Source organism: Pieris brassicae, chromosome 2 (assembly GCF_905147105.1).
Source record: "Pieris brassicae chromosome 2, ilPieBrab1.1, whole genome shotgun sequence".
NCBI classification, from domain to species: Eukaryota; Metazoa; Arthropoda; class Insecta; order Lepidoptera; family Pieridae; genus Pieris; species Pieris brassicae.
The window spans coordinates 2,868,031-2,890,651 of record NC_059666.1 but is presented as its reverse complement, the minus strand read 5'-3'; the positions used below and the strand labels follow the sequence as shown (position 1 = coordinate 2,890,651).

Genomic DNA, 22,621 nt, shown 5'->3' with positions numbered 1-22,621 from the left:
GTATGATAGTTGGAGATAAGAGAGTGACCTATCAGCAGATACGGGCAAGCCTAGGCATTGGTATGGGTCAAGTTCAAAAAATATTACACGAACAATTAGGCGTCAGGAAGCTTTGTACCAGATGGATTTCCCATACTTTAACCGACGACCAGAAACTTCGCATGGACTGGTGAATAATGACTATGGCAGGTGTCGAGATAATGAGTCATCCGCCATACAGTCCTGACCTGGCGCCCTGTGACTTTAATTTATTTCCAAGAACTAAAGATAAAATTTGAGGTATTCGTTTTACGAGCCCTGACGATGCGGTGAAAGCGTACGAAAATGCCATAGAAGAGACCCTCAAGGAATGGAATGGGCCCACTGCTTTTCACAGTGGTTCCATCGAATGCGACGATGTGTAGAGAGTGACAGAGATTACTTTGAAAAACAATAAAAGTATTGGCAACTTTCTACATTAAGCCGTTTTTCATTTTCTAAACACTTTCAGTGTTACCTAGGTGTGTGTTACCATACATATGTAACGACTTAAAACTAAAAAAAAAACCACACGATCCAAAATATACATGATATATAAATGTCGTAAAGGATTTTTGTTAAAATATATGTATTTTCATTTTAATTGTTATTGTATAAATTAACCAAATTTAATTTATTGCAAATTATACCAACCGAGGCCGAATACAGTCGTGATGAAGAAAACCAATTTAAAATTATCGAGCTTTGAGTCCAGCAGCGAAAATTTATTTTCCCAGCGCTCAATGTATGCTGTTGAGATAGCCAATTAATTCCGGAATATAATAAGCAAACATTGAGTGTTAATTGATCGTTATTACAGTATTATTTTAGTTTAAACGACCGAGCCGGTCGTTCAGTACCGACATTCTAGATGAGGCTAATTATTAAGTTTAATGTCAATTTGTTTTGTGGAGCTGTGTTGGATGTTTTTACAAAAAGCCTTTACGACTTATTATACATGATAAATCATGTATATGACATTGGATTGTGTGTTTGTTTTAGTTTTAAGTAGTTGCATATGTATATATATACGCATACGTCAACACCACGAGGTAGGTGAAGTATTACTACAATATTTTTTATCTACTAAAACTGCATTTACATAAAATTTACGCAAAAGATATTGTTGGTAATCAATAAATATTTACTCTGTCTCTAAAATTAATATATTCTAAATGAATAAAACATTGTTTTTTTAATTATTTGGATAGTAAAAATGCTACTGAATAGAAGTAGAAGAGAAGAAGAAATGCTAGATGTGAAATGAAGTGGCAGGTCAACAAGTAATATAAAACGCAAGATATGTTCTATTCAACCTATTAAATAGAACACTCTCTTGATGAAATCGATGTTAACAAATAACCGTTACAAAACATTGACCGCTGTGATTCGCTACCCAATAGATGCTTTAACACAAACTCAAACTCCTTGCCTGAAACATTTTTTTAAAATTAAATAATTGTATTGAAAATTTTAATTAAAGTATTGAATTTAATACAATGAAATAAAAATAAAGATTTATATCTTATCAATATTCAAGCTATTTTTTTGCACATAAGATGTCTGATCGATACCAGTATAAAAACTTACTTTTGTACTCTCAATTGGTGTTTTATACCTTAGACTATAAATAGCAATAAGTAAAAAACTTTACTTCCTTGTATACACTTTGTAGCATGCGCTTTGAGGGCGACTCCCTGCTGTAGCATACAGTAAAGGAAAATGTGAGGAAACCGGCCCAGGCATCAAAATATCGAATTGGTTTATGAAACACGTACAATCTGAGGCCAAACCCAAGGTTGTTTCCACGCGCTGTATATAAAACAAATGACGAATATACATTTTTATACATATATATTTATATATATATATATAGATTAGAGTAAATTATTTTATTATAGTTATTAAAGCGACGCTTCTGGTGGTTTCTGTTTGTACATTTTGGAACACTAACTATTATTCGTAACGCTAACCGTTATCTTGATCTCCTAACACGTACTTAATAGAATTCCAATATATTTAAAGAATTTTACTCGCTAATATGTTTTGGGGAATTTCGTGAATATCGCATTTCCTTTACGATATATCAAGAGAAAAGTTTATAAAGTATTTAATCGAGGTGAGAATCTATAATTCTATGAAATTTGTTTATTGTTTTTTCTTTATTCGTTTACTGTATTTTAAATGATTTAAAAATGTTGTCAAACTTAATATAAAAATATAATTTTATTATTATCGCAACGCAATTATTAATTTCGGGACATCGAACTCAAAGTACGCAATAATGTTTGTAATAATAACGATACCAAATAAGTGGTTATTTGACCAAGTTTCCTCAACTACGATTCTAAATCTAAAAAGGTCAGTTTACCAAAGTAAAAACAATGGAATGTTATCCAAGTTTGGACCATTACAGAGTTTCAATTTGGGATAACTTTCAATTCGTGAATTACAAATATATTAAAACTTTTTCAATAAGGAATTTCAGTTGTTTTGTTAGGATATTTTGCATATCGTTTTTCTAAGCGAAATTCGGTTAAAATATGATCGTAACAGAGCCGTCGTATACTATCAGGAACTGGTGCCGATTGAAACATTATTTTAGTATTGCATTGTCTATTTATAGACGAAGGTTCTACAGCATAACGCTACGAACGAATTCATAAACCACAGAGTAACTAGTTCATATTATTTGTTTACAAAAGTAGAAAACTTTTAAACATCATTTTAGTATTCAGGATGATTTTGATATTTTACGCGTGTCTTGCGCATCCCGAATGGGCACGTGAGACAGATATGTTTAGTTGCACACTGGCTGAATTTAAAGGAATTTTATTTTTAATTATGTAGTTATAAAAAGGATAAGGTTTTATGTTTTCTTGTTTTGCTTTTAGTTGAATTTTTATATTAATAAGTTTTCTATTGTATTACTATTAAAATAAGAAATAATTTAATGGAGGATAATTAGGCATTAATGTTTCGAACTTTTACAATAAAGTGTAATCTATACCCTTGTAATGTAAGTAATCTATATCATTAATGCATAATTGTAGGAATACTTATTATAGGGTTTTTAGATTACCTATCCTATCACGTATCCTATTATAAGTATATATATTTTTATAATACAAAGCTGAAGAGTTGGTTCGTTTGTGTCGTTGAACTTAATAAGAAACCTATAACCGTGGGTATTAAATGGAATAATTAAATAGTTCAACATAAGCCATCTGAAAACCCATCATTACATATTATATTTATTTTTATTCTTACTAGGGTTGCCTGGAAGAGACTAGCAATAAGGTCGCGCGTTGCATTCCTTATATTTTTGATGTGTTATGTCAATTGTTGTTGTGTTGCTATAAATGCGTAGTGTCAATAAATAAACTGAGAAAAATAAAATTCTAATTTTACAACTTTTGACCATGTATTTTATGAAATAAATTTAAAAAACAATTCATTTGAATTATGACAATATTTATGTTCATTTATCGAGGAAGAAACCACGTGAGATTTGTTTTATTTAATATAGATGAAACCGTACTAGTGATTTATAACGAAGTTTAAAATATGAAGTCTCACGAAAGATTAGCCACAGACATGAGCCAAGTTAATAAAAAAAACACTTACCAGATTACTCGTACCTCTTAAATACGCTTTATACGTGTTAGACTTTTTGAAATCACGAGTTATTTCCTGTTTGCCAGCTACAGTCTCGTATTAGATCTTTCTCATAAGGATAATGGATGCCTCAGGGCAACGACAGCGCATGTGCAAAGGTTATAAATACAAAGATATTATTAGCAGCAAAACCTCGTGCAACGTAATGCGTCGCTGTTTTGCATTACAAAGTATGTTTTGGCAGAACTATAGGCAAGGTATTTGGGATAAAAAAGTAATATTTTGTACTACTAACTACTCAATTGTTTTAGTATTCAACAGTTCAAACATATTGACACTCTTTGTATAAATAGTGATGACTAGCTCAAGCTTGTTTTAGTTCATTTGTGTAAGGTCATTAGCGTAAAATGAGTATGAATAATATTTTACGCGTTCATTCTAGAAATAAAATTTGTGTATTTGGCGCGAAAATTGTTTATTAGGTACATTTAAAGTAAATTAGGCAACCACATGATCTCTCATTAGTATTTACGCAGTAGCGCATTGAGCCCGTCAGTACTTGCTGTTAACAGGTTATTGGCTACCTTTCTATCATCTTTTAAAACTCAATATCATCTTTTCAAAATAAATAATTCTTAACCTTATCTTAGCCTGATCAATCGTGACTTGTGTAATTTTTGTGTTTCCTTTATATTGCTATTCGCTATTCATGAATCTGTTAGATAAGCTTTTTAGTTTTTAGTTTGTTATTTTTTTTTGTATTAATTTAGATTAAGGATTTAGGAAGATTCTATATAAGCGATAAGGCCGCCCGTTGCATCCCTTGTAATTTTTATGTATTGTGTTATTTGTGTTTCTTTTGTTTTTATTGCAACGAAGTATGAATAAATAAAAATAATAAAACAAACACGCTGCCGCATATACTGTCTTTTTTCTATTTCAAATGTAATAATTATAAGAATCTACATTTATAAAAATGAATTGCTATTCGTTCTGCTGTTCTCTCGCTAAAACTCAAGAATGGCTGGACCGATGTGGCTAGTATGATCTTGAAATATTTGTGGAAGTTCAAGGAAGGTTAAAACGGTGGAAAATATAAATATTAAGTATAGAAAAATACTACAAATTGAATTTTCTAATAAAAACTGTTCGTAGCTATCTTTGATGTATCTTTGGAAATAAATATTGTCACTTGGTTGTCATATATTTTTAGATGCCTTCAGATTTTCGTGTTTAATAGCAGAATGGTCTGTTTTAAAAGAAATGCTATGACAGAAATATATGTAGCTAATACGAAGTACAAAGAAAAAAAAATCTTCTTCTTCAACTTCATAAAATGTTTCATCATCGGACGCCGAGGCAGAATACAATTTTCCATCCGTATCACCTCGACGTCCGTCGTTCCACCACTAAGCGTTAAGGCGAGCGCCACCACTATATGGAACCAGCTGCCCACTGAAGTATTCCTGAACAAATTCGAGAGCTTCCTTCGAGAGCGTACGAATTATTAAAAGGAAGGGAACGCACTCGCGAGCCCTCTAGCATTAAGAGTGTCCATGGGAGGACTTAACATCGGATGAGACTGCTGCCCGTTTAAACCCTGTTCTATAAAAAAATATTAGTTTAGTTTATATAAAGACAAACTGAGAATAATGCTTTCGTGTTGTGAACTATAAATATACAATGCAAAATAGAGTAGAGTAGATATTGTGACACACCTGGGCCAAAACATAAAACAATAGTGAAATAACAAATTTTCAAACAGATTTGATTTAACGTTAATGTTTTGCAAAGAGAAAAATACAATATTACTGTATCACCACAAGTGATACAATAATTAAAATACGGCATTTCATAAACAAAATCTTATGGCATCCAATTGATGATTAACTGCAAATTTATAGAGGCCATCGCAAGGTACAAAGCCTTGTATGTCTCCAACACATCCATCAATTTTAATTTAGCTCGTGGATTCAACTGACTGACAGTTAACAAATGACTAAATAATATTATTGTGCTACCAGTACAACACTTGTGTGTTTGAAAAACAAATTATTCATTATTGTATCACTGAATACCAATAAGGGATAGAAAAAACGAGGTTTGAATGTAAAGTTTTTGCGAGCGGTATAATTGTTTAAGGGTTTTACAGGTTTAGATGCTAGGTATTAGCCTTCCATGGCGGATAGAAAATACACAAAGACTATATACTACTAGTATCACTCTGTTGAATCGTAATTAAGCTTTTTAGAAATTAGAAAATATAATAAACTATTAACACACTTTATGACTAATAAAGTCTATTAATAATATGATATTTACATATATTCTCTGGATCGAAGCCACAATGTTTGGAGAAACAACATCGTAAGGTTTGACTTTTAATTTAGTCTATTTTATGTGCGTTAGTAAGTAAGTTAATTTTTGGTATAAATCCCGACACATAAGTTAGCCAGTCAGCTCAGAAGCAAAATCTAGTCCAGGTTACGTACGAACGTATAAGATTTGTTAACTTATGTAGCATTAGTATTATAATATAATCGGCAATTAACAAACGATACTTTTTGACACATGCATTAATGGCGTTCACGAATGTGCACATTAGCACTTATCTGTGTGCATTGTGGTAGTTACGTTAAACTATTATGCACTAAGATAATACGCAGTTTATATTTTTAAATTACGTAAAATAGTTACCCAGTGTTTTGTATATATACCGCGCGTAACACGGTTTCGAATTGTATAAGAAATCAATTTGTGCAATAAAAATTACTTTATACGACTTATCAATAGTGTCATCAAAGAGAAAATATAATTTGACACATACTTTGGTGGTCAATAGTCTCAATGTCATATGGAACAAGGTGTAATGGTATATTGCCAGTTCTCTTCCGTTCTACGACCTTTATTTGAGAACTGGCAGTAAATGTAAAATTAGAACCATTTATATACATTTCTGTTTTTGACGTTCATAAGTGTACATTGTTACCTACATGAATAAATGATTTTGAATTTTTGAATGTGAATTGTTTTAATATTTGTTAAAAGACCGGAAAGTACCTACTTAGAATCTAGAATATACTAGGTGCCTTATAAATCTCATCCGTATGGAAAAATGCACATGCATTATGCAATGCAAGTCTATTTCGCGATCTTTTACAAAGTCACTTTCAAAGCGGGTTATGAATGTTCCCACTATTTTGAAAATCAATAACAGGACGGTTAAGTTTAAAAAAAACGTAGATTTCTGTAGCTGTTTTGTGATTACTTTTTGAAACTTACAAAAGTTATCACAGATCAAAGACTTGCCTCCAGTACCTGACACTTGCCGTCGCATTTTTGGGTATAAGGCATGCGAGTTTCCTCACAATGTTAACCGTACAAACGATTTTTAAGTGCGTATATAGCCATCCAGCTGTTTTTCGATCCTACAACCTCAGGGATGAGAGCCACACGCTGAATCCACTAGCCACTGTTGCTGTATTATAACAATATAAGTCTATCTATGAAAAATAATAAATAGAACAAAAGTTTCGATTTGCGATAGCTAAAATAACTAAATTTTCTGAGGTCGTTATTTTATAAACAAAACAAAATCGATATAATTTGATTCTCGCAAGGCAACAGCAACATTCACTTTTTACCTAATAGAATATAGGAAATATAACACTATTAATAATGACCAAAGTAACGTTACAATCATCATTTATTATTCACTTAATAAGGCTTCTTTCGTAGATTGCTTTGCACATCGTTTATATGTTATAGTTTGAACCAGTTATTAAGATATTTATGTCAAGCGAGGAAATCAGCGTCGAAGCTCGTAATGGAACAATTAAAAAATAGACACGATTCTTAAATAGCATCTCACGTCATCTTCCCGATGTTCGTGTAATTCAATACCTTTGATAGTTGAGATGCGATAAACTTTAAAAAGTTCAAGGACGCGTTCTTTTTTACATTTATAACCAGTGTGTACTTATACTAGATACAATACTTACAAGTGTGAGAAAGAACTTGTGCCCTTGAACTATTACATAAAGAAATCCACACGTTTATCATACTATTGGTGCTATAGTTATATTATATGAAGTAGATTAGTGAATATAGAAAAGTAATAAATGATACTATAGTTTATCCAGACCATATAAGTTTTTACGTCTACCCGATATAATGATAACCCTCAATATTGGACAGACTTATGCTCTGCTTTGTTTTCCTTAAAAGTGTCATCTGTTTAACGAAGGCAGTCGATATCAGGTCTTAAACCTGCCAGCCAGTATCTCAGCTAGTTCCCGATGATTTCCTTCATCATACGAACGGACGAAGATAGATAAAATAAAAAAAAACATGGGAAGACCACAAAAGTCATACGCAGATGCGATCATAAAGGGTTCTGGAATGGATGGAGGAAGCAATGAAATGGATGAACTCTTTATCCAAAAGGGGTGTATACGAAACGTGTATGAACTCGAAGTAATGGAAATAACAATAAAATAATCTGATTTGTAATTAAAGGAAACACACATTTGTTAATTTTCCACATTAATTTTTGTATGGAATTAAAGTGGCTTTATTATTATTTTATAGAAAGAAAAACTAATTGAAGCAAAGTCGAACGTACGACATCAGAGTTAATAATCGCTCGCGTAACCAAATATCAACTCTGTCTTAAACCACTACATCAACTATTATTACAATTTTAAAATGATGGAATGTTTTTGTTCCAATTTTAAAAATAACTTTTCTCTGCTCATTCACATTATTTTCAATGTACCGCTGAGTATATCTATCTTTGCCCATAGACCCGGATTTAAATCAAAATCGTCATTTAATTAGTAAATTAGTTTTATAGACCGCGGCAACCAAGTTTTTATCGAAGTCATGTCGGCAACATGTCGGCGACAACGGTACTACGCATTATCCGTCAAATGCGTAATTAGTATATACATATTATTTTAGATACAGAACTAATTAAATTATATCTTAAAATAGAATTCATGGACACGTTAATTAGAATATTACACAGCTATTTAATATAATCAGTCTATATTATAATGAAGTAAGAATTTGATTGTTTGTTTTAATGAAATAGGATCTAAAACTTCTAAACCTATTTGTAAATAATTTTTAACAAATATAATTCTACATTTTCCCTGACACACATAGGCTATAGAATACTTTCAAAAAAGTTAGGAATTCGTATGAAAGCTTTGAAAATGTGGGTTACAAGGTGTGAAAAATCCCAATAAAAATGCCTGTATCGCGTACGCCGCGGGAACTATTGACGATAGAGCAAAGCGATATACATCAATATCTACAAAAAGCCCGCTATATCATATGTCTAATATATTGAATAAAATAAATATCTATCTATCAGGTTTTGTACTCTAGCGTTTTAAACTAGATCTCATGGTAAACCTACAGTCTATTTTGTTTAGCGTAATGCGTAATTTACTACGTCAAAAAATCAAAGGATTTAGTTCTATAAATACACAATACTATAAAGGTCTGAAGTCAAATTAAATATTTCTGATTTCGCTTCACTACAAGATTGTCACGAATCAGTAATATCGTTCAGAGAAACGTGCGATCGTATAAGTACTGTAACAGAACGCTACACGTGTAAAGTCACGTGTAGAAGAATGCGGTAGCGACCCCGAAAGCCTTTGAATGCGGTAGTATATGATTATGTAGGGTTACACAGCGGGCCTAAAACGCCTTCACCATTAGAAACAATAACGTTAAAAAACATTGTATTATAAATAAACTTTGAAAATTTTTATGGAACTAATATTAAGGCTACCAACTAAGACATAATTCTAATATGTCTCATTTATTTCTAAAAATACTGTGCCCAATTACGTTGTGAATAACATGAGAGTTGGTGTATGTCAGGATCGTAGCAAGTGGAGTCTGGCATCTGTGGTCTCTGGCATCCCTTCATTGTGTATGAATGTCGTGAATTTATAAGTAAATAATAACATTATTTCATGTTGTCATTATTTAAGTATTTAATGAATGACTTCGCTTAGCATAACTCACTCATTCTCATGTTGCATTAAAAAATAGCAATAATGATTTTCAGATCTTTTGGCTAAGTAATTATCGTTTCCTCAATTCAATCAAAGGTCGTTGCGAAGCTGTCACACACAAGCGGCCGCCTTTTGGTCTTAGAAAAAACGTTAAAAGAAATTGGGCAATAAATAAAAGTCCCCAAAGCGTTATTTCTGGATACTCCAGTCCAAATAACTGCCTAGCTAAAGGATAATGGGCCATTTCTCATACGCTTATTGCTCTGCTTATCCTCCTGTCTCAACTATTTGCGCTCTCGAGTTAAATTGCCCATTTACGCAATGTCATTTTATATTGAGCAGTGTTGGTTAGGCCCTAGGGTTAAGACACCCTACAGTTGTACGAGCCCTAGCTGTATGTTAGTAGATTTTTTTATATGTTCAATTAATATATGGTAATTAAGGAAAACATCGGGAGGCAAACAGCACGTGTAAAGACCATCAATTCCACGGCATGAATATATATATATATAGGTATAAGTTTTTGTAGATACCAATGGATTGAAATGTTATGTCTTTATTAAAAATAAAGTGAGTTAGACACAATCTTATAAATCTAAATCTAAACTTTTTACAGTTTCAGCGGAATTTATATGAGATTTTTATATTTTTGTTAACATCATGTAATATTGCAGATTCTAAATGGTCTCCGAATTAGCATTATTTTTGTGACAGGTGACCGTTAACAATGGTAAATAAAAAGGAAAGACTTCACAGATAATAATTCCAAATTTCAGGCTCTATATTTTCGGTATTATTGTAAACGTAAACAAAACAGATATCGTGTTCTAGATTTCAATGACCGCAATTTAAATTATTAAATTCAGCATTTTGTTAGAATAATTATAACTAACAACGCGGCCCGACCTCGTACATAATTTCAAAACCATAGTAATCTTTGCGTATGTCACTGAAGGTAATCTTTGCCGAATTACGTGTTTGCATAAAAAAAACTTACTTGTGCGCTTCTACTAACAGTGGCTAAGTTTTAACGGTAGATTCAACACAGGTAGACTAATACAATTTAAAGAGGCTTTTTGAAACTCTATTCTCTACTACACACATTTAGCTACGACAGTACCTTAAGATCTCCAAAAAGAAACCCAAATAGGGCATCCATTTTCGTGGGTTTCCAGCATTTGAGGGAGGAGTATACTCTTTCTTTAAACAATTAGAGGTCGTACCTCCCAGGGAACATCCCACCGAGAGACCGGAGTCGATTCCACAGTTCGTTAGTTCGTTAAATAAAGTTAAAATCTTGTTATGTGGCGAACAAACTTACAGTTCACAACTTAAATCGTTGAAGTATAGTATAAACCTATATTGTATAAATATTGTCAAGTGTTTTGATCGGCATATTTTTGCTGATGTCACACTTTCTAGACCTTGACTGAGCTGACCAACTTTAAATATGGGTCACTATTTTTAGCTCGTTTTACAAGATATAATAAATTTTGTCTTCAACAAAATTGTCACCTACTTGCTAAAAATATGCACTGAAATCTATACAAGAATAATTTTGCTTTTCAAGGCCTTCTCATTACAAAATTAAAATTAATGTCATCGTAGCAACGTGGGCTGGGAAGTATTGTTTATTTATGAGTAAAGTGTTCGGCTAATGTTTTTTTTAATTTACGCATAATTATATATAATATTTAATTAGAAAATAATATACTACGCCATTAGCAAGTGTTTTTAAAAATAGAACTTTTGAGTTTCTAAATTTGAATCTCTTGAATTTTTATTGGAAGTATTTTCATAACATCAAACGTTCGAGGCGGTAAAACCTCCGGCAATATTAAATGGTAAATAATTCTAAAGAAAATTATTTTCCAATACAAACTCGATCGACAACTGGCACCATTCATAAATCAAGCGTAATAATTTTATAATAACGTAAATCGTTTAAGGAATTTTATGATAAATGTTGACTATTAATTTTGTTACAGGTCAATAACGCGACTCATAAAATTACTTTCCCGTGACAAATGAGGCGTAGTGACGAGCGAATTTGGATTTATTACGTTTAAAATTAGGGTTGTCAACATTTGAATATTAGTAATGTTTACCAAAAGCACTGTCTTACTTAGATTATTAATAGATTTTGTATTCATTACACGAAATGCGTTTATTTCCATCCATATTTATTGTTTAAATAAACGGTGTCTCCAACTTCAAGAAAGGAATTGGATTAGAATGCAAAATTTCGCATGTATGTTATTTTCCAATTTCTTTGCAAATACATATACATCGTTAGGAAACCGGCTTGCCAACCCAAAAAGTCGACGGAGTGCGTCAGACACAGAAGGCTGAACACCTACTTGCTTATTCCTTTAACAAATGATCATGAAACAGTTACAGAAATCTGAGGCCCAGACTTAAAAAAGGTTCTAGCGCCGTCGATTTTAATTTTTTTATTAACATTCTTCACCTTGACTTTCTCAATATTATTATAAAAAAATATTTATTGTTTGCATTATATTTTTGCTTATTTTTAACGAATAAAAAACTGGCCTGAACAGAAAATCTATGATCTCTTAGTAACATAGGCTATATTTATAAAATATAACGCTTGCCCAAGGTACAAAGTCGTAAGGCACTGTTACGACTATTTTAACGTTTTCTTATTTTTGATGTACTATAATTTTTTTTCACAATTTTGATGACTCGAAGATGTCTTATTTCTACTGAAATTGTTTTGGTCACAATGTTAGTCATACTCGTGTAATTTTACTTTCTTGAAATAGATCGCAACAATCATAAATATAGTTTTAGTTTAGATTATAATTATATTCATACAAATAACGCGAATGCTTAAAAATAAAGATGGAGAAGTGATAAAATATCTCTATTTCACCAACGTCATAATATTTCCGGGAAAAGAGTTATAATAGATTATTACGTCTTAAACATTCTTCAAAATGTGCCGTCGTAATGTGCGGCTACTGTGTTGTCCGTAATTATGTTTAAACAGTGTAACAATCGTAAAACGCTTTAGCTCTTCAGTCTAATTAGATAAATTACTATAATGTACATTTAGTATTTTTTTACTATTTACACTAAATACAAAACAACAGTGTTTAAATAAAGGATGCATACGCCTTTTTGTCGATACGATACCGATACCAATACTGAGTGAATTAAAATTAAATGAAGGTTTGGTTAAAGTTTTTAATTTTTATAAAAAAATATAAACAGTCACAAATATTTAATAAGATTAAAGGTTAAGTTATTAAACCTAAGATTAAGAGTAATAATTAAATGAAAATAAACTTAATAACTATTGTCTTTTGTTAACATAGCTTTTACACATTAAGAAAACACTTTTTAAACCGTGACCACGCACGCGGTAAAGCACGCGAAACGTCGGAAAAATTTAAATTTAAAATTATATAAATAATTATATGTTTATAATAATGATACTTAGCTTCAATCCGTTGAAAAAGTGTAACTTAAAAACTGCTAATAATCAAAATTTAACATTGTAAGATTTTTGTAATTCTGTATTTAATTTAATTTTGTATTGAGAACCTACTACGCGCAAATTGCAATACGCAGGGTCAAAGCGGGTGAGAGAGACAACTAACTGAATAAAACGCGGGGTTTCCCCGGGCATAGATAGTCTGTGTCTCGCTTGGAACTAGATTAAACAAGATGAAATTGAAAAGTATCGTTACTATATAGGTATCATTATCGGTATCGGATGCATCACTAATTTAAATCAAATGAAGAATTAGCTTTCATTTGATATATATTTGTATATTTAATGTACTTTGATCATTATATATACATTTGAATCCTAGTAATAATAGCATTACGTTCTTTTATTTTTCCTGACAAATATAGATTTTGCTTTTACGAGTTAGTTCCCCGGGGCAAACGATATGTCGTGCTAGCGCAATTCGTTATAAAACTAAAACCGTATAAGAATACTTATAATAACATTATAAGTATTCTTAGTATTTATATAGAATCTATCAACGAACGAAATATGGGTTAGACGTAGCCTGATCAGCCAGACAGGACAATATTAAGCTTTAATAAATAAGGGGATATGTGTAACTATTCAGAATATATATATAAAAATGATATACTCTAATTCATCTCTTTTGCTTTGTTAAATTCTTACCTAATTGATATTTATGTATTTACATTGTATATTCGCGGACGCTTGGCGGACCCATGCTACTTTTCCGATAGAAAAAGTTGGCAGTTGCTGCTACTCGATTGTGAAGATGTTGCATGGATCTGGTTAGCGCTGCGCCTTCTTAAGTTTTCCTGTCATTTTTACACGCATATATCCTTTTTATAACATATTTTCATAAGATTATCCTCATTTTAACATGTGTGATGTTTGAGAGCACAAACAAATGTTTGTTTTTATTAATTTAACAATGCAAAGCATTGACGTCTTTTTAAAATTGAAAGACTTTGTAATATAAGAGTACTTTTAATGTTTTTGTTTTTGGCCTATACCAACTAATTAGCTTAATGCAATGTATGAGTATTGTTAGAAAAGAAATAGTTAATAAGCAGGTTTTTATTATATATAAAATAGATACACATTTTCACATCTTCGTGAATAGAAAAATTTATGGCACAATGGTTTGTTATCTAAATCATCATAGGTTCAATAACATTACAATGCCGCAAAAAATGCGGCAGAAGTTAGTTTGCCGGATATGAGCAAGATTTTGAGGCCATTACACGCTTTAGATTGGTTACTATGTGACTCATTTTAACATCTTATAAATATAGTTTTTCCTTGTAATGTTTGGAAGTGTAGAAATGAAAGTTTTCTTTAGTACTTCTAAAGGGTCGTTTGTTTTGTATATAAACAACGGCTTTTTTTACATACATAAATCAGTCGCTGGCCTAAATACAACAGTACTTGAAGACGGGACTTATAGATAAAAATAAACCTATAATTTAGCATAATTCTAATTAAGAGATCCTTATTTGTCAGTTGTAACGACGGGGCTATAGTTCCATATAGTGATGACCACAACATTGTAATCGCCAACTTCAGGCATTGTTTTATAATATTTAGATAAAGCGCATTCTTCATTAGTCTTTCCTACAAATATTCCTTATTTAGTTAAAATTTCCCAAAAATCGTGTATATCTTGTACATTCTAAAATGTGAAACTATTCTTCAAATAATGTACTAATCTAATAAGTTAAAGACCTTCATTTGTCCTGATATTACATACAAACTTGGCATCTATAGTATTAGTAAAGATTATGATTTTTTATAAAAATAGAGGAAGTTCTTCATTACATATTCATACACGCCTTGTGACGCAAGTCACTGACGCACAATTGAATTAATAAGCAAGTTCATTTATTTGCGTAACACCAAAACAAAACACCATCTCTTCTATGTAATGAAATAAATGCAAATCATTAATTGCGGATTAATTACTATGAAGCTAAGTGCATTAAGTTTTATTTTAACAAGTAGTATAGATATCGGCAAACATCTTGAACAAATATCCTTGCCTGCGCAGAAGTGATTTTTAGGGAGGTTGTTTGTTGTTTGTTGGGAGGTTCTCGGCGGGACAGTGACGTGTCGATCGCGTGATTGGTAAATCACTTGACGTTTGTGTCCCGCGCTGTGTACGCGCAAACTTTCCCGCACTCCCTTGTTTAATGCTCGAGAAGTTTGCCGGTATCTGTACCTTCTTACGTAAAGATACAATTATACACATTTTGTTATTAAATCACTTATAAAAACATACTTCAAAAGAGTAGACGAGATCGATTTTCAACAAATCATGTCCCAGATGTAACATAACTTGTCTATCACTATTAAAAGCGGTCATCCAATACCATACGAACTGTAAAACGCGCGAAACATCAAATGTTATTATAGTAGTATGATCTGTGGAGTCATAGATAACTGTTATTTCTCACTTTATGGAACGATCGTATCTCAAACATTAATAAAATTGATATGGTTTCATTTCATGTTTCGAATAATTTATTGAATTAACGAAGTGCTTGAGGGTGCGGTTTATTAACTGGTTATTTATTGGGCTTCAATCTGTCAGTATCTTTTATTTTTAACACTCTCGCAGGTTTTATTCGAGGTTGTTTCTCACATAAATTAATATTGGTATTAATTGTGGTGAATTGCAAGAATTAAAAATATAAGTAAACTATGCACCAGCTCACCAAAAAGTATGGAGTATGTCAAAGACAACACATAGATTATTAAAAAAATTGGAAGATTCGCACGTTGCAACCTCTATGGATATTAAGATAACTAAATCAAAATTGCACACAAATGCTGGGATGAATCTATTAGAAGTTAAAAAATACCGGGCAGTTTCAGATTGGGTCACTGCGCCAGCAGAATATGCAAAGAAGTACGGAATCCTTATATTCCTTATTGTACAGTTAACTTTTTAAATTTATTTGAAAAAAATCCAAATTTCCAACTTATTTAACGGATATAATAATAATATATATCAATGTTAATTAATAAAAATTTCTATTTATCTAATAAATAAAGTTTTATTCTTAAATTTCAGTCTAGACACAGAAAATTATAATACCCATTAATATCTATTTATTTAATTACATCCAACAAAAAAGCCTTTCAGCTTGGTAAATTGCGGATTTGATTGAGAAAAAGTTTTTAACAGTTCTCATTTTATAGAGTACTCATTATATTTTTATATTTATTTAGTGATTTAAATTACATTAGATTACTATACACATATTATATGAAAATTCTCTTCGATTTTAGAAATCCAAATGATCGCTTTACTGCATTTAATCTTCCGACTGTAAGCTAATTACGACTTAAAACGACCATAAAAAATCATATCTTCATGACCCTATAAAGACAAAATCGAAGAACATTTAATCATATTATTTTATATAATTATAGTAGTGCACTTAGGAGTCTGTTTTCTGTTTTTTCAAAACTATGAATGACTTATACGCATTTCTCACACAATGCAAAGTACCATTTCTAATTACACAAAGACAAAATATTGAATTGTAATACCTTAAGAGGACGGTACGGTTTTGCGGTAGGTCTGTGTACATTTCATTCCACTGTGTAGGCAGTTAGAAGGCCATTGCAAAGGTAATCGACCCTAACTACGCTCTGGTAGATACAGAATTAAATTTAAGATCAACGACTTGAGATGATGACTTATTACACGCCTTAGCATCGATTCTTAAATGTCTGTTTTAAATATTAAAATATAATTTGACTTGCAAAGGGGCAATTGCAATCTTATTTTGCATTCTAGAAAGGCGTACAATTGCACAAAATTTATCAGGCGATCAACCTTCTGTACACATATCATCGATTTTTGGGTATAAGGCCGGTTTCAATGTATACCTTTATCGGGCGGGCTATTTTTAATTAGCCTGGAATCGAATGCTCGACTACATCTTGTAAAGAATTACATTATCTATGAAGATGTTCATGATCATCTTAATTAGTCAAAATTTCCGTTAGTCTGCCGATGCACAGTTTTGATAATAAAGTAAGAAGAAACGATTTACCGAGCATTATTTAATACAATAGATAAGTACAATTCTCAAAAGTTTTTGCCTCTAACAATGAGTTGAGAATAAAGTATTATTACGTCATTTTTTGTACAGTAGGTTTTTGTTGGGCTACGTTTATGTTAGCTTCATTGCATGTCATTGAAGTTAAATGTTATCAGTAATTGGGTATTTTATTCTAATATAATGAAACTCACGTATTAGATTATGTTACAATTACATTTTTATAATAAAGTTTATTATTTATAAACATCTGAAAGAATACAAAGAAAGAAAACAAATTTATAACCAGATTAAAACTATGTGCATTATTATAAACTTATAATAACTTTTTACATAATTTTAATTTTAAATTTTCCCGCCGTTTTTCGTTTACAGCGTGCGTGGTCACGGTGACTGAAGACAAAAGGTGGTGAATGTCAAAAGTATCACAGCTGTAGAGAAATTTGTGTTATCTGTATTTATTTCCCCGGAGTTGGTATCGACTAAAAGATAACGGGTTTTTGCAGAAATTACTCACGGTGTCCTCTATCATTTAGCTTTAATCCGGTTAAAAAATTGTTTTCTTTCAATGTGCAAAAGCTATGTTAACCAAAGACAATACTAAAATACAAAGAGATACTCTGAAAATGTGGCGTTGGGGACGGCTGCTAAGGATTCCCTGGACGGCTAGTCCGAGTCCAAAACTAACAACACTTTGTTACCAACGTATCAAGTAAAGGTCACACCTACGCGCCCTGACTTGCCGAAGACGGGGGAGAGAGGTGGAATTTGTGCGGCGTCACTAACATGACCTTCAGAAAGGAAGAATGCAAGTGAAAGACCACCCTAACATACGGAATAGCATACCATATAAACTAATTTATTAATTTTTAAAGATAAACTATTAAATCTAAGATATGGATTGTTCTATTGAATGGAATCCCGTTGGTGTCCTGAAGGGCATTGACATTAGAGCACGTGTTTTAGCGAGCATAGCTCTGCCATGACATAATTTTGTTATCGTTATATCCATTTACGCATGCACATCAATTGATGAATAAATAATAAAAATGAAAAGATTAATCTAAAAAAAAACCTTTTTTTTGTTTTAATTAAATTTTCCTTGCGGACGCCAAACACAACACGTATGTGTCCTGAGCTAATGTACATGTATTCCAACGGAAACGCATAAGATAATATATATATAAGATAATCTAGTCACTGATAACATTGATTCATTATTTACAAGTGGCCCTTGAACAAGTTGAGTAATCGAATGATTATTTGCTTTAGTAAAAAATATATGTTTATGCAGGTCCATAAACTCCATATTTGTATGTAGACAAGATAAAAATCTATAATACTAACATTCGATTATAGACATAAACCCATAGGGAGAAGCCTTATTTATATAGTTGTCAGACTGGCGTTAATTTGTACAAATATCTTTTTATATAAAGAAAAATTGTGAGGTTTTCCCCCGTCCCCAAAAAATAATAATTGAACTGGTACTCCTGATGCCACTGCTCTATTTAATTCATGAAAGACTTTAAAACAGTTTTCTTTCTCTAACAAAAAATATGTGATTGCAAAACGTAATTTGCATTCTAATTAGTACATTGTCCGTTGTACATATGATGTTTTTCATTGTCGAAATTTCACTACTATTCCACTACTTTTAACGATTTAGTGTATAGTGAAGGTTTTTTTAATCAATGAAAAATATACTGTTTTCCATATAAAATTTGGTTTGAAGCTTTTCTTGATATTTATCTTGATTTTATGAAAATTAAAAGCGTTAATATTGTAAATAAATAAACTGTTTTATTGATTGTAAGGCATAAAAAATTTGAACTTCAAAGCGAATGTACTTTGTCCCATAGTGGTATAGGTAATGTGTCACAACAGATCGTGAATAACATGTTTTTTTTCCTGTTTACAAGCGAAGGATGGCGCGTGGGATACTTATTTTCTGTGTAGTTTTTAAAACAATTTTTATATGATTTCTAATTAACATAAAATAACATTAATTATGTAATATCTTTAAAGTGTCACGGGTTTACGAATAAACCTCAGCACTTGTTGATTAGTTCACTGACGTAAAACGTTTAAATAATCAAATAATAAAAATATTCTAGATCCCTTTTTAATCTATGTAGATGATATGTGTAGAGCAGTGTTGGCCTAGTGGCTTCAGCGTGCGACTCTCATCCCTGTGGTCGTAGGTTCGATCCCCGGCTGTGCACTGATGGATTTTCTTTCTATGCGCATTTAACATTAGCTCGAACAGTGAAGGAAAACATCGCGAGGAAACCGGCTTGCCTTAGACCCAAAAAGTCGACAGTGTGTGTCAGGCACAGAAGGCTGATCACCTACTTGCCTATTCAATTCACAAACGATCATGAAACAGAAACAGAAATCTGAGGCCCAGACCTAAAAGGTTGCAGCGCCTTTGATTTATAGTTTAGATGATATGTGTATTGGGAAAATAATGTAGGGTATACAATCAATGTTTTATAAGGCCCTTGTATCTGTAAGCCGTTTGCAAAATACAAGCTTAACTACACTTTCTTGTACGAAGGTGTTTATTATTAATATCATAGCAAAGTCCATTGACCCAGTCGGGTTTAGAAGACATGATCTGAAGCTATCACGATTTACCACTAGATGTTCTGATCGTATATAAATAGATGTAACTTTAGCTGTGTTTATTTTTATCTAATAATGTGTAGTAATAACGCATTTGCCATTTAAGTGATTATTGTTCGGTTGTCTATAGGTAGCATTCCAACATAATGACGGTTATATGTGAATAATTGCCTCATGCAACATTGTAGTCGATCAATTGAAGTCTTTTACGTTGTAAACATTGGCGTTATGCCATAATTTATCTTAACAATCTTATAGATAAGTCCTTAGGTTATATTACGCATTTGAAATGGGCTTGGAATGTACACAAGTGATATTAAATCGTTTCGAAGGTGAAAATTATATGGTTATACTGATAACGACCGATTTTGTTTGTCGTTTACAAGCATTTGCTTTCAAAATTTTACAAAATTATGAAATCAAAGTTCGGATGTGTCGCGATCGCGCAACGCGATAAATGACACGATTTGTGTAAAACTTCAGATTTCTCATAAAATTCTAAATGTGTTTCATTCTAGTTCGCACAAATTGCTGCATTGATTGTATTATGTTGCATATCTAATAATATTATTTTCAGCAAGACTTTTTTATCATAGAAGTAAATAGTATTCATAGTACGAAAACCGTTTTAAAAAAAATCTGCCTAATTCACCAACTATGTTGTCGTCCGAGGTATAAAATAATTTACGTACCTATATGTACAAGTTAAGTAAATGGCATTGGTACTCCGGATGACTAAACACTACTACCTATTTCTTATTACAACATTTTGTACATAACATTTACAGCAAATACCGGAAAGATGCCTTTTAACCTACTGTTGAACTTTATTTCTTTGTCGTTAGACGTCGTTAAGTTCGTCTCTTTATATCCATAGCTTGTGTGTTATAGCTGTCGAATCCATACATTGGAGAGTCGGTCAGGTCATGTAACGCCGTCTCTTCAGCTGTTTTACTAAAAGGACAGGCAGAACATTGTCAAACCCGTGTTAATACAAAGGAATTACCAACTAGCTTGTAAAGGTTATAGTGGAAACATAGATTTCACATATGGCCTAACTTAGCGCTCTAACCGTATCCTTAAACTTGATCGACCCGATCACGGATTAGTGAATTATCAAATTGCTATTATAATACCTAGACTGTCAAAACATATGTATTATATATTGTAAATTATTATTTAAAGCAATGCCTTTATTAATAAATCACTATAATAAGTCATGGTATAAGTTGCTTTATGACTACAATCAAGAAAGTTTGATCGAAGTAAAAGCGATGGGAATGTTCTAGAATGGATTGAGATTCATAAACATGCGTATTTTATATTGGAAACGGAACATGTAGGTAAATAGTCATCATAGACGTATAGCTTTAAACTCTAAAAAGATTTTCAAGAGATTAGTTCTAGAGATACCAGCTAATTAAATTTTTTGTAATATTATCTATACGTTTAGGTATCTTTCTAGTGAATTACATAGTTGACTGTACGGTGATTTATTCATTGTAGGATGTTTTGGTAAGAAGGAATTTGATAAGAGGAATCATAACACGTAGGTAATCAAGTAGGATAAGAGTTATTATATTTCACCTATGTCCTTAAGGTATTCAAAATATTTTCGTATTCATTACAATGTAAAGATCGCTTATCGCGATCGTGAAACGTGCATAATAATTTGTAGGTAAGGTCTTTAACGCAAACAACAAAGATATATTCTAAAATCTCTTGTTGTACCGAAAGAATTAGTAATGTTATATTTAGTGTCAAACAATCTATATTAGGTCTATTATATACTAAAATCTAAACCCATTGTAATGAAATAATTAAAAAAGAAGTGGTTTTTAAACCTACGATTAACTGTTATTATCCATATGGACTTACATTTTATAATTTTCTTCTAAAATATAGGCTCTATCATAAATCACTAATCACTTAATTGTACACAAAACATCGTAATTTGACGAGAGAGAAAATAACATGACACACAACCTTTAACGACGGCGATTGCCGCGGTACTAAATAAAGTACAGTGCAGACTGCACACTTGATTACGCTCTTTTCTAGACTGCAGAATAATCTGTACTTGCAATCCCAACAACGTTCTTCTACTCTCTAGTTCTGTGTAGCTTTTAAACATTGAGAAACTGGGTTTTATAACATAAATGATTAAGCTTAGATTTCCGTATTACCATAACCTTAAGTGCCATTTCCAAAACATTATTTATTTATTTCCTTATTGAATATCTTTACAGTAACTTAATACCAATATAATAGAAAACTTATTATATAACAATTAAACTAAACCACAATATAAACAATACAAATAAAAACGTACCTATTTATAACTTATTACTATTAATATTGAAATACTTTTTATTATCTTAAACTACTAATACGGGATGTATGTCTTAATCTTTCCAAACCTGACGCATTTATCAATTTTTAGCGCGGAAACGATTAAGCACCAAAATCCGCAGATTTGGTGATTGTTAGCGGAGCATACTTTGGGGACCTAAGTATTATAGGTTCATGGACACACAGCTAAAGAAATGTAGAAAGCAGGCCCGTCCAGTCTGTTCTATCTACAATTGGTGCAAAGTACATTGTCGATTGCTTTCTCCGTAGCTCAAGTGATTTATACTGCAATGCTACTAAAACGCAGATCGGTACAAGATGGTGAAATAGTAATGGTAATATTTACACCGGTGAACATATCTATATAAACTTAAATCGGAAGATTTGTTTAAGTTTTT

The 22,621-nt window shown here is 31.7% G+C and overlaps 1 protein-coding gene across 2 annotated transcripts in view; it reads right to left on the bottom strand.

The window, feature by feature from the left end:
- LOC123718599 overlaps positions 1-21,886 on the bottom strand; it is a 69,783-nt gene extending 47,897 nt beyond the window's left edge. For both annotated transcript variants that reach the window (XM_045675252.1, XM_045675259.1), the window contains exon 1: positions 21,750-21,886. In XM_045675252.1, the coding sequence (XP_045531208.1) occupies positions 21,750-21,751 (2 nt within the window). In that variant the 5' untranslated portion in view covers positions 21,752-21,886. The remainder of the gene's footprint in view (positions 1-21,749) is intronic.
- Between the last annotated feature and the right edge of the window lie 735 nt (positions 21,887-22,621).